This window comes from Perissodus microlepis, chromosome 7, assembly GCF_051167445.1.
Source record: "Perissodus microlepis isolate ML-2025 ecotype Zambia chromosome 7, ASM5116744v1, whole genome shotgun sequence".
NCBI lineage: Eukaryota > Metazoa > Chordata > Actinopteri > Cichliformes > Cichlidae > Perissodus > Perissodus microlepis.
The window spans coordinates 59958954-59972588 of record NC_140467.1 but is presented as its reverse complement, the minus strand read 5'-3'; the positions used below and the strand labels follow the sequence as shown (position 1 = coordinate 59972588).

At 41.0% G+C, this 13635-nt stretch overlaps 1 protein-coding gene across 4 annotated transcripts in view; it reads left to right on the top strand.

The window, feature by feature from the left end:
• Nucleotides 1–13635, top strand: part of wwp2 (WW domain containing E3 ubiquitin protein ligase 2) — a 63130-nt gene that overhangs the window by 24474 nt on the left and 25021 nt on the right. For all 4 annotated transcript variants that reach the window (XM_084936345.1, XM_084936342.1, XM_084936344.1 and 1 more), the window contains exons 7-10: nt 590–747; nt 1823–2066; nt 3005–3094; nt 8518–8692. In XM_084936345.1, coding sequence (XP_084792471.1) covers nt 590–747; nt 1823–2066; nt 3005–3094; nt 8518–8692 — 667 coding nt within the window. The remainder of the gene's footprint in view (nt 1–589; nt 748–1822; nt 2067–3004; nt 3095–8517; nt 8693–13635) is intronic.

The window sequence follows — 13635 nt, the reverse complement described above, 5'->3', positions numbered from 1 at the left end:
GCATTTATTTCCAAGCTTTGCTGCGGGAGTGCATGGGGTCAGATGGTATTTCCCTCTAAACACTGTGGGGGGGCATTAAGCACAGTTCAGCCAAGAGCCTAAACCGCTGCTGTCATGGCGAGGCAGTCAACATCTCTATACTGCATATGAAGAGATGCCACCAACAGACAAGATGAGAGGCTTCTTATGCTGTTCTCAAGTGTTCTCATTGCATGAACATGGTCATAAAAACATGCAGACGTGCACACTGCACTGTTAGTTCTTCTCTTTATTGAGCTGCGTAAACAACTGAATCTAGAGATCGCCGTCCAAGCTCGGCCCCAGCATTCCTCAGTCCTGGGGGGGGGCAAGCCATCGTGCTTTTCTCTTTCTCGTCAGAAAAGCAAAGTTATATTTAACGTTGGGGAAAATATGATAGTGTTCAGAGAGGAAAAGCAGCTGACACCTCTGCGTGTGTGGTTGAATCATGAGTCGTCAAAACAAAGGATATAAAAGGACGAGGTGAATAAAATTCCTTAAATAAAGTAAGTGCAGATGTTGATATGTCTTCTTCTTCTTTTCTTTCTCCCCTTTTCTTTCTCTGTTTCAGGAGCAACAGGCACTCAGTGGGGGGTTCGCAGGGTGAGTCCCCGGGGGACTCCAGAGGGAGCTCTCTGACAAATGGGGATCTGAGTGAGGAGCAGATTCCCGGACCCGTTGCTCGCCGGCAGTCCTCTAAGAGTCACGGCAGCCCCGGAAACAGCGCAGGTAGCAAAGTCTGCTCACCTCGCCACGGTGTCACGCACAGTTTAAGAACACAGGGTTTTTACATTTATGTGGTTACACTGCTGAGGAAGCTTTTAAAAGGGAGCATCCAAGAAAATAACCACGTTACACCACGCTACAGCGAATGGTAGATGTGGCTAAAATAATATTTCAGCTGTTTATTTACAGAAATTTAATCAGCAGCTTTTATATATGCTTCGTATGGAAAATGTTAAATTACAGTTTCCTGCTTTGTTAATGGATTTTAAGCTTTGTCACAAATGAGAGAAATTTTGGACTTTAGGTCAGAAAAAGTAGAAACATAAAGGAGATAACGGGAGTTCTTCGCACTTTCTACCATTTTCTAGATAATACATTTGATAAAAAAAATTATGAGGAGATGAGCTGTAGTGAAAATAATCTGTACACACCCAAAAAGTTTTTATCCACTCCTAAATATGTCACATGACAATTTTAGATATGCGTAGTGTCACAGTTTTGAAAGACGTTCAACACACTAAACAAAATTAAACAAAATGATTAAATTAAGCAACTTATCGAGATGAGCAGGCTGAAAAATATGCTGAAAGACTACTGCAGGGGCTTCAGTCAATAAAAACATTGTATGTGTGCATCCTTCGGTGATTTTCTCACAGGCAGATAGATTTGTTTTTATTTTGCAGCCTAAGGATCGCCCACTCATTTTGGGGAATTAGAAACACCTTCCAGGTGCCAAACTTGAAGCTTGAAATTATGTTACCGTCTAAAGATTGCCAAAGTTAACATTTAATTTAAAGGTCATTGGAAGCGTTTAATGCCTTTATTTGACAGCACTGGTGGAGAGAAAGGAAATGTGGGAAAAGAGAGTAGCTGAGTAATATACAGCAGATGCTTCAGCTACTTGTAATCAACCAATCAACAAAAAAACGTTTGTTTGTCTTTCTTGGTCCCAAATCAGCTCTCATGCAACCATCAGTCCACTCACTCTTATACTGTAATTTCTTAATTGACTGTAAGAATGCATCACATCATCTTCCCAGCTTTTCTTATGCTTCTTGCTGCCCGTGTCTTCTCTCAGATAAGGTTGAGCTGACGTCTAATGGACTGGAGAACAATCGCGGCGTGTCCCTACACACGCCTCCTCCATCTTCTCCTTCGGGCAGGTCTCCAGCTGCCAGCAGCAGCAGCAGTAGCCCCTCTCCTGGTCAGCAGGAAGCCCTGGGTCCAGCTGCCTCAGTGGAGCCCAGCTCCAACACCACCTCTAGCACAGAGCAGGCCAGCAACAGCACCACAGAGCCCACCACAGACTCACTCCCAGCAGGGTAAGAGCCAGTGTGTCACAGCATCTCATAGTCAGCCTGTAGTTTGAGCGGCAAACTATAAACTATACGAAAGACTGCCACAGAAACAACAAGAGGAATGTTTATTGTTTAAGAAAATCTTAAACACACACTGCTGTATCTACATGTAAAAATGCTAGCACATTAAATGTTAAAAGTAAGCAGTGATTAATAATCTGTTATTGTGTATAGATAAACTTTGTATGGATGCCGGAGTAGGCCCGGATCTTTCGTGTAAACTGTGAATGCGTCATAAGTATTTAATTGTGAGAAAGTTGAGTCCTCCCATACTAAAACATTTAATTTCCTTTTCATTCCTCATCCTGTAATAAAATGAAGTCTGCCTTCTATATATATTTTTGCTTCTTGTAGCTTACTTCACCTTTTTCAGTTTTATTAGTTTTATTACCAGCACCATATTTGCCTCTGAAACTCTAAACCCAGTCAGATCTTCCAATAGTTTTGTAAGAATCTGCGTAGTTTGTGTATATTTGCAGTTTCAACCTAAAAGTGGGGATTCATTAATAGTTATCAGATGAATAAGCACAGAATGAGATGACTGCCACCAATATGTCAGAAAAGAATATTTTACTGATAGACTAAAATGGTATTTCCAGTGTGAGTCGTGTGTTTACAGAGGTCGAGGTGAATGATTTTTTTATAGAGGATAAAACTTCAGCAACACTTGTTGAGTCAGTGCCCCTAAAAAGCTTAAGTGTGTGGATGGCTGCAGGTGAGCGACATACATTTAGAGGTTTATTACATTAAGGGACACTCCCTGACTACTTTAAAAACAAAACAAAAAAACTTAAGATGTATTTGGCAGTCTAAGAAAATCTTGGATATCTCGTTGCTGGAATGTATTCGGTGTGATAGTAAATGAATATTTGTGCGTGCTTGTCTCTTCTCTCTTTGTGCAGCTGGGAGCAGAGGGTGTTGCCTCATGGCAGAGTGTACTACGTTGACCACAACACCAAAACCACAACGTGGGAGAGACCACTGCCACCGGGGTGCGCCCGTAGCACTTTTAAATATGTTTTCTCCATCAGTGCACTGGTTGTTTAGGGTTACCTAAAGTTAGGCTAATGCATGTGTCAACATTCCTTTCTGTAAACTAAAGGGCATTCAGTCATCACCTGTCTGAAAATAACCGTTTCCTCTGATATCTGTGGCCACTTTTTTTAGCTTCACCATCTGACAGTAACGTAACTGGGGAAAAGCAGGATCTGTCCTTAAATAACCATTTATGCCAGATTAATGGTCTGACATTTGTGTCTATTTGGCTACATAGAGAGGAGGATTATGGTAATTACAGAAGATACAGAGGCCCACTTGTGTGCCGTCCTTGCCCAGTGGTAATGACACTTTGCGTAGGTTGAGAGCTGATTGTGTAAAAAGTTGGCTTGTTCAGGAAAAGGAACAACAGCGGAGTTCAGCATGTAGACAAAAAAACCCCACTGAAGATAAACAAGTGGAGTACTGTTCCAGGTTGAAATCATGCTGTACTGTTTCTGTTCCAGGCTCGCACGTCAGCATAGGTAGACAATAAAGGCGCAGTTTGATCTCATTCCCCTGCACCGAACGGTTGAGGACATTAGGTTCAAACTGGACTTGGTTGAAATGCCCTGTGCCACAATGATTTAGGCTGATGCTACTCTAATGCCACATCTGTGTTTTTTGCAGCATAGCATTACACCTCTGTCTCCTGAAACATCAAAGTCAAAATGACAAAAAAAAAATGTTTTATCAAAGAAAAAAGTAAAACTTAAAGCAAAACTGGCCAAAAGAGAATGGAGTTTATTATGACTAAACAGCAGTGGAGTGTGTGAGTCAGCAGTGTCGACGATGGAAAAGCAAGCAGAGGTGTTGTGGGACAGAAGGAAATGAGAGACGCTTTATTGTTCTGAGGCCCTTGTGAAGCACATCAGCTGACTGGCTGCTAAAGTTGACAGCGTTCTGTTGAAACGAGCCAAAACAGCCTCTGAGTTGGTGGGAGGGGCATCTGACCCCTGTGAGCTCTGATTGCAGCAATTCCATTGAAGTGAACTTGCCACAACAATTTCAGTTCTGGGTGGACTGTGACTTTAAAATTAAAGCTGAACATATAAAGTTCCCTCCCAGTCTTGGTTTCTGCCCGATCAAAGCTTCTTGTTTTATTAAGAGCACGTTATATGTTCTCTGGCATAAACACACACACTGCACTGTAACTGTGCCTAACGCTGCAGCTTGATCGTAGTGTTTGTGTGCTGAGGCATCGTAACGAGAACACTGTTTCTCCCTCTTCTGGAGTACAGTGTTCTGCCAGAGTTCAGCCCATTTTTACTTGGAGTGAGTATTGATTGATTTTCAGAGCGTTTGACTGGGTGACAGAGAGAAAGGGAAGCTGTTTTTAGGAAAAGGTTGCCCCCCCCAAACCTCCACTTCAGATTTTCCATACAAGGAACGAGAGCGTGGGGGCCCAGAGAACAAAAGTCCTTTCTTCATGCCACATGTACTTCCATCCACCACTGTGCTGGCGGATGGCCGTTGTGGCCCTTCAGAGGATCAATTAGCAAGCTAATACCGCGCTAACGCTCCAGATGTACACATCAGGAGCTGTTTAGAGGATGAAGGGGGTGGGGTTGGGGTAGTTAGGCAATAGTGTTTTTTAAAGAATGAAAGCAATCCAAAGCCAGACTGAGGAGAGCTTCTCACATTGTTCTTCATCATATCATTTGCAGGGTTTGTGAGCAGTAACACGTCACAAGCTCAAAAATTTCTTTAGACCAAACAGACTAAACTGAAAAGCTTTTGTTTATATCCAGTATAGCATTGCAAAACATCAAATGATTACATCTTGACTAAAATGGTTAGAGTTAAGAAGAAGTACAGCATGCCAGACCAAAGTGTAGCCGTGATTTCCACTTAAAAAGTCAGTCTGAAAAACTTAACAAAGCCTTAAGCAGTAATCAGATCTGTGGCTGTGTTACTGAGCAACAGTATTTTTTCTTTGATGATAAACAAACCAGAGTTCAGATTGAAGCTATCATGACCGAGCCCGGCCTGAAGCTTTAATCTCATTCTGCCCTCCACGGGAAACCCGTGTGAGATTACCTTTTCTGTCTTGTTTTTTGACTATCCACTCTTTGTTGGTTAACGATACACCTAAAGGTATAAATTCCTGCATTTTAATTCTGTTCAGTTTACTTCTTTTGAATTAAATTGTATTTATAATGTACAAAATCACAACAACAGTCATCTTAAAGTGCTACATCCCCCTATAAGCCGTTTGGGGGTGAGGTGAGGAAGAAGGAATGAAGCCACGCTGTGGAAGAGAGACAGAGATGATTAATAATAACTAATGATTCAATACAAAGAGGTATATAAACACATTGTGAGTGAAGAAGAAACACAGTGCATCATGGGAAGCCCCCACTAGCTTAGACGTATTTTGGCATAACTAAGGGAGGATTCAGGGGTCACCTGGTCCAGCCCTAACTATATGCTTTATCAAAATGTAAACTTTGAAGCCTAATCGTAAAAGTAGAGAGGGTGTCTGTCTTCCAGATCTATACTGGAAGCTGGTTCTCCAGATGCCTCCCATTCTGTTTTTAAATATCCTAAAAATCACAAGTAAGCCTGCAGTCTGAGAGCAAAGTGCTCTAATTGATTGATACAGTACTATAAGGTCTTTGAGATATGACGCAGCCTGATTAGTCATCACCTTAAGTGATGAAAAGGATTTTCAATTTGGTTCTGGATTTAACAGGGAGCCAATGAAGAGAATCTAATATGGGAGAAATAAGGTCTCTCTTAACTTTAAGTTTTAAAACTGAAAACTATTAAGATATTCTGGAGAAATTATGACTAAAGAGGATATTCTAGACTTGCTTTAAAGGCCAGATGAGATACACAATCTCTGCAGTGTGTTCACCCCCCCTTCCAAAAGAGGATGCATCAAGGTGGCATCCCAGTCCCATCCCAATGCCTGAACCACCTTAGCTTTGGCCTTTTGATATAAGGAGCAGCGGCTCCAGGCTGTCTGCACTCCTCATACTAACTCTGAGTCCACTCTACAGAAGAAATCATCTCAGCCGCTTGAAGATGCAACTAACTCTTTCTGCTTGGAGTATAACCCAAAATTGAATCAACACTGAATGCTCATATTGTTCACCTAATGTTGTTTTTTTCATTATTACCTTTTTTTTCCCACCAATAATTCAGCAGTTTAAGTAACTCAAGCACACACAGGAGACGGAGCTAATAAGTGTTGCTTTTGATTGACACAGTTATAAATAATGATTGAACTGTTCAAACGAAGCTCAACACTGTACTGTATGATCTGAACATGGTGATGGGACTGTAGTCTACAAATTCCAAGAAATACACGGAGTAGATGGTTAATGACATGGTACCATAACTGGTACAGAGCGTCAGAGACAGATAGCCCAACAGAAGAGAGACTCAGACGGGCCTCTGTGGGCTCTGGGATTTTCCTCGGCTCCAGTAAATAACAAGCCAGTGCTAATATCAGAGAGGGAGCAGAGTTTTCTTGTGCATTTTAAAGAAAGCTCAGAGGCATCGTGGTCAGACAGACTGTCCCTCCACCAAATAACTCGCTGTGTTTGCAGTCATCTGTGTTACTGAAGTGTCCTTGAGAAAGAGACTTCTCTGCCGGGGCTGTCACATGATCCTCCTGGTTTGTCTGTTTGCGCATTCATGCACTGTGTCACCCATTAGTATCATATAAAATATCATATCAAGTTCTTAGAGAGCTCAGCAGTGTTGGGAGTGTTATTAAATATATATGTAATAGTAATTTATCTAATTAAACACCTTATTGGATCGCTTACTTTCATTGTATTTGTTACCATTTTTTAGTTACTATTGAACATAGGGCTGCTGTCTGGTTATTAGAACCAAAAAGGCTGACTTAAAAAAGAATTTGAACTGTACTTTTTCCCCCATCATTAACAATTTAACAAGTAGATGAAAAATTATTATTGTGGACCGGCATTAAAACTAATTATTTCCACTTACCTTGATCTAACTATGCATGTTCCTTTTCAAGAAGATTGTTTGTCCTGAGAAATGTGTAATGATGCAACCAAGTCCAGGATCTTCTGTTGCATATCTTTTATTTTCTTCCATCTCACTGTGAGCTTGTTCTGCTGGGCACTAAAGGCTTAAATACCCAACAGATGAAAATTATTACCATTTTGTGTTATATAAATATGCAGGCATCCAATAAAACATGATGCAGCAAGTAAACTCTTAGCCTCGGTTGGTAAACTAAATCTTCCATGCAGTTCTCCTCCTGCAGCCTGAATGTGAGTTTGCATATATGCTTCAGTGCAACAAAACTGAGCCTGTTTAGAGACTCAGGTTTGGAGCGAGTGGTCCTGGACTTTAGACAAACTGAAAGGCAGCGGCTCCAGTCATACTGATTCTGTGTGAGCCAGCTACACTGCTTGTATTATGCTGATTTCAATCAGTCGTTAAGTAGCAGTTGTGCTGTTCTCCAAATATATGAAAGGTAAAAAGAAAAAATGGTGCAAGACAAGAGTGGAGGTGTGGTACTGCTGTGCATGACTATTTATTTTCTATCTGAGGCTGTCTGTGTGCATTTAGATTTTTTTAAGCTGGTCTGTATCTGCAGTGAGTGTTTTTAGCCTTCGGAAGTCGATGCTGTTTTCTCTTTACCAAATTCTGTTGAACTTAAGTCAGAGATACAAGAATAGCAGCAGAGCAGCAGTCGGTCCTGGTGAGCTGGTTTGTGTGTGTTGGGGAGGGGGGCTTTGTTCATGTGTTTGTCCTCTGTGGGTCTATTCTTTGTGTGTTTGTCTTTAAGTAGACTGTCACTATCTCAGTCCAAGTCCAGACCTCCTGTCTCAGGGGAAGAATAGCATGTACATAAACAACTGAGCACTCACATGAAGGACATGGTTAGTCTCAGTCAGAAACCTGACATATTCCATTGTTTTTACTCATCATGCGTAACGCCAGGCGTCGGCTTAAGGAGAATAAACTACTTGATATTTCAGGCTAAGCTAAAGTGATAACGTACTAAAACAAAATTCAGCTAGCTTCAGTCTCTGTCTCTTACAGCTGATTTTTAGGTGATTTACTGGAGCACTAATCCAAAGCAAGATTGAGACTTTGGAATAATCTTAAAAACATCCTTAAAAAGGAAGCATTAAACAGTTTTCCATCGGAAACATTCCTTATGCCTCCCTCTTTTCCTTTCCTGAATCCTACTCTCTATCTGCCTCCTCACTGTGTTTTCCTTCCTTTTCTCGTCTGTTTCTCTTTCCTCGTCTCCATAAATAAGTACCATTGCTATCAGCAGCTTTTCGATGCAACCACCCACTCTTGAAGCGATTAATAAAATCTTGTTGAAAGGCACAGCGCCCGTTGCTGCCCCGACTAACCCTTTCTGCGTCCCCCCTTGCAGCTGGGAGAAACGAGTGGACCAGCGGGGCAGGTTCTACTATGTGGACCACAACACCAGAACCACCACGTGGCAGAGGCCTACAGCCGAGTCTGTGCGAAACTACCAGCAGTGGCAGAGCCAGCGCAGCCAGCTGCAGGGCGCCATGCACCAGTTCAGCCAGCGCTTCCTCTACCAGGTACCACAGGGTTTTAGTGGTTTCCAGCATGCCTTACACTGGCCTTTAAAGAGTTCAGTCAAAAATGTTTTTGAATACTTTAAAAATGTTGGAACAATTGGAAAATAACCCCACTGGTACCATATATCCATTTAAGCTACAGTGTTGCAAGTTGAGAACAAATAACCTTGGTGGTTAAAGCCCTTAAATGTTTACAACAGACTCTTGTTATCTCTCTGATGCATAAACCTATGTGGTGACAGCATTTCCAGATAACCCCAAGCATCTACTTACATATTCTGGGTTATTTTTCTGGCAGTGTTGGTCAATGCTTTGAGCCAAACCATAAACGTGTGTCTGTCCATCCAACTCCTCATAAATCTATCTCAACAGCTGATCATCTGATCACCTTTAAACTTGCTGGTTAAACTGTTTAGGACTTAAACGAAGTGCAGTGGTGAGCAGTTCTCATGTTTTGGCTAAAAGTTTTTTTCCTGCAATGAGTACTGCAATGAGTGTCCGCGGGACAGGGTCCACACGCACACAGACTTTACCGTATTCCCAGATTTAATAACCCTAAATTTACACAGTATTTAGGGCTTTGCAGGCATGTGTAGATACATATCCCCTTTTTAAACCTGGAACTTTATTATTTCTTATTATGTGAATTGTTGCAACCAAAGATACCCAGGGTTACATTCTTTATGAACATGCACTACACTAGTGAGGTTGCAAAAATCTCTGGGTCTCTTCCACAGTGTGTTTTCCCCTCGCTGAGCCCGATTCTTCCTGTTAAAAGGGAGTTTTTCCTTCCCGCTGTTGCTGAGTGCAAAATCCAAGGAGGTCATTTGGTTATTAGAGTTTTCTCTGTTTCATTGTAGGGCCTTTACTTTACAGTATAAACCACCTTGAGGCAAATGCTGTTGTAAATTTGCATTATATAAATACAACTGAAATGAATTGAAAAGTGGCTATAAATTGGTCAAGTGCTGAGACGAGAGGGAACGCGGTACTGTATCTTGGTATGTCTGAATAAAGCTATAAGGAACATTAATGTAATAGCCACCTAGTCTCAGTAAAGCTGTCTCTTTGTGTCATTTAGACACAGCTATCCTCCCCCATTCTGGCGGGTTTGAAATAGAGGAAAATAAAGTTGGTTAAAAACACCAGACTTTTGAGGATGAAGATTCCATGTTTTGGAAAAGCCGTCCTTCATTTAGACTGAGAAGACGGTGAAATTCTTGAATTTGGCACAAAACGTTTGCTTTGTTTAGATTTGGACATCACTGTCACGCAGGCACCACGAGACTAACGTCTGTATGATTTGAGTAAGTCGAGCAGTCTGAAGGCGTCGTCTGCGGGGGGTTAGAGATGATATTTGAGACTTGTTTATAGTATTTTTCCAGCGCAGCCAGTTGATGTTTGGCTGCGCTTCTGACAATCACAATCTTCTCCATGAAGCAGCCAAGGTCAGATTGCAGCCAGACAGTAAAAACTTATGGGGCTAAAACAACAGAGCCTTCTCAATGGACCATTAGTAAAAAAACGCCTTAAAACTCTTATAGGCTTCTATAAAAACACCCCGCCCTGCACTCCCCGTGCTGGTGTTTCAGTTTTTATGAAATCTGTGTGTTTTACTCTGTCTGCTTGTGGCGGGTTATTTTATATGCTTCCAGCTGCCTGATTCCTTTGTCGTGTTTGTCGTCTTTGACACAACCTTCACTTGTTTTTTATCAGCTTGTCCTTTTGCTCCAGTCATTTTTTTAAATGCTCTCATCATCTTTCAGTCCCTCCCTTTTTACACTTGTTTCACTCATTGTTGATTTCACGATGGACAGTATCTGTTTGACATGATCTGAGTTTGAACTTGAAGGCAAAACATTTAATGGAAAACACTGTCAAAGTTAGCTTTGGTCTTCATTGTGGCTTGTATTTTTACTGACTTCTTGTCTACACACGTTAATTACTTTGGACTGCTGCAGTTGTTAGGGATGCATTGATGTGTTATGTTGATCAGATCACTCTGAAATCTCCAAAAAGAATGGCACGATCTCCTCATTTGACTTTTATACATAGCATAGACGAACCAACAACAAACAGTAGGTAGGTTGGAGATACTTTCCAGCTGCTGCGTCAGCAGTTTTTCTTTGTTTCTATGTTTGCAGAGGTTTTCAACTAAACTGAAAACAGCAGCCAAGTGAACTGGCACGATTGATCATCTCAAAAACGATCCTTCATCTGTCGGCTTCTTACGATTACATAGCATAATGTTGTTATCAGGTGTGCACTCGGAATGAGAGCAGAGAGAGGAGAAATTAGCATGATCATAAATTACAGCCTGTGTAGTAAAGGCTCTAATACTGAGCTGAAATGAGAGAAGTGCTTATAAAGAAGGCGAATTATTATTTTTTTTTGCCATATTGTTTATTTGGTCCTGTTCTCAGGTGCTAATTTAATTTTAATTTAATTCATTTAACACTGATATTGGATTGATGTTCTCTATCAGCAGATATGCATAGACAGGGTGTCCGTATCAAATGGAAACAGTCCTCTTTTGATTACATCACCAGTCTTTCCTTTTATTTTACTTTTTTCACATTCTCATATAAGATGAAAGCTATATCAGTGTTTGTTATCTCCATCTGATACTGAATGCTGTCAGATTTATTCTCCACAATCCTGTTACAATGGTGGATGGCTGTATTATACATGATCAAAGTCTATGTGAAAGTAATCCCTTTGTCTGAAAGCCCTGACTTTAGAAAGAGGATATCCCTAAGACAGATGAGGACCAAATTTTTTAATTATTATTTTTTTTAAACAGAGCAGTGGATTTTAACATACCGTTTCTAAATATCTTATTTTTCTTTAGAAAGCATAAATTATTTAAACCAGGATTTTTAGACATTTTTATTGAACCACAGCACAAATCACTGCTGTCCAATGATGTGCTTTGACTTTGTAATGCTCAAAGCTTGTAAAATCAAGTTAAAGCCTGACACCTATTTTACACACAGTATAAAAACCTTTGAGCTGTCACTCGAGCACATCCTGCCAAAAACAAAATAGGGGGCGTGTGTAAGACTACAACAAACGACTTCAAGCTGTTATCCAGCAAAGAGGATACACGTCTGACTATTTAGCATCAGGGAGGCTAATAATTTAGTGTAATTTGATTAATTTAGTTTTTTTGATTTTGTGAAATAATTTTATTTTTATGTAAAATATAGTAAAATAATGAAAGCCGTGTTTGGAAAAGCTACGTTAAAAATCCTAGTACTTGGGAAATCAAATTTTCATACAGGGGGTAATAGTTTTGTCATCTGTATCAGTTGTAGCTATGGGGACAGAAGCCCCACCCACCTGCTCTCCATACTTTTTAATTGCGAGGGACGGCCAATCAGAAGAAAGGTTAAAGGGAGGGGGAAATGCAGCTAGAATAGTTTGAAGCTCCAATGTACGATAAATGAACATTATTAAAGATTATTTTCTGCCCAGGTAGAGTTCAAGAATAAATATATAAAGGAGGAAATGAGCAGTGTTGTTCACGCAAACTAGTGAATTCAAAGGTGGATTCGTGGTCTGCTGATTATTTGATGGCGTCTGCGTCACCTGTTATCTTCAGCACAGACGTCCTCTTCATCTTAGCTAATCAGTGCAACAGTGCAGTGTTTTGGCTTTTTAATTTGTGCACAAATTTTTGTATATTTTTTTTATTGAATTTTTCTAATAAACCTCAAATTCACTTTTTCTCCCTGACCTTTGTCTTGTTGTGACATTTGAATTTCCCAGCAAAGCGTATGTCTGTGTCAACACGATCAGCATCTTCAATGAGGCATCGTCTGAGAACAGACCCCACTTCTTCACCTGAGCTTGGCCCCGATACTCGATGATGTGAAGAATATTTTCAATCAGGTCCTTGAGCAGACTAAGCAGAGGCTGACTAATGGCCAACTTAGCCCATATGTAAACATTTCCAGTGATGTCAGATTGTATAAGTAACGTAAAAATAGTTGAACAAACAAAAACAAAGTTATAAGCGGTGTCACTATTCATTCAGGTTTTTAATGTCCGCACAGAAAGGTTCAGTTCGAGCTGGAAACTTTTTCTTTCCTCGCCCCTCCCTTCCTCCCTCTCTCCTTCCGAGTGTGTGAGAAAACCCAAGAGTCAGGTCTGCCCTCCGTGTTGATAGTACACTGCTCTGTCTTGGAATGCCCACACTGCTGATAGCAGCGACTATTTATGGTCCCACTGTGTGTGAACAAGGAACACACACACAAACTCTTCATAGTTTTCCTGTGAACACAGCCACATGTTCTGCTGCCTGGCTCACACTCTGACCATGACTCCTCCAAAGGTTTCTTCCATTTTTTCCTCCCAATTACAGTTTTTTTTTGTTTGTGGTGGAACTTTACTGGTAAGCCTGTAAAGTCCCATTAGTCAAGTTTGCAATATTGGTGATGATATTGTGATATGGAGCTATATGACCTTGTCATGCAGTCATGTGCTCCTCCTCTGTGTGTTGGTGCAGATGTGTTCACAGGGCTGTAATGTTGAGGTCAGGTGCCACATTTCTCCTCTGAAGCACATGACAACTAAAGAGAGCCAAGGGGCCAGTCGCCCTCTTAAATGGACCATGCCGCTGCAATGAGGCTGTGCACACACACTCAAAAACATGGACTGTCTAAAGCTCCATAAACACAGGCACCAAAGCAATCATGCACTGAGTGTTGTAAAGGAGTTGGACACTCGAGTACTGAAACTTTTCAGCTGCTTACTGATGGTTTTGTGTGTCTGCCTTTTTTCTGTTTTTGTTTTTAGAGTGGGAAGTGAGACGATTTTGTTGGTAGTGACTATAGGACACACTTTGAACAGAATGCTTGAGATTTTAAGGTTAGCTACTTTTGTGGTATCTGCCACTTGGGCTTTTTTTAACATCACATTACTGCACGGTATTGTGCAAA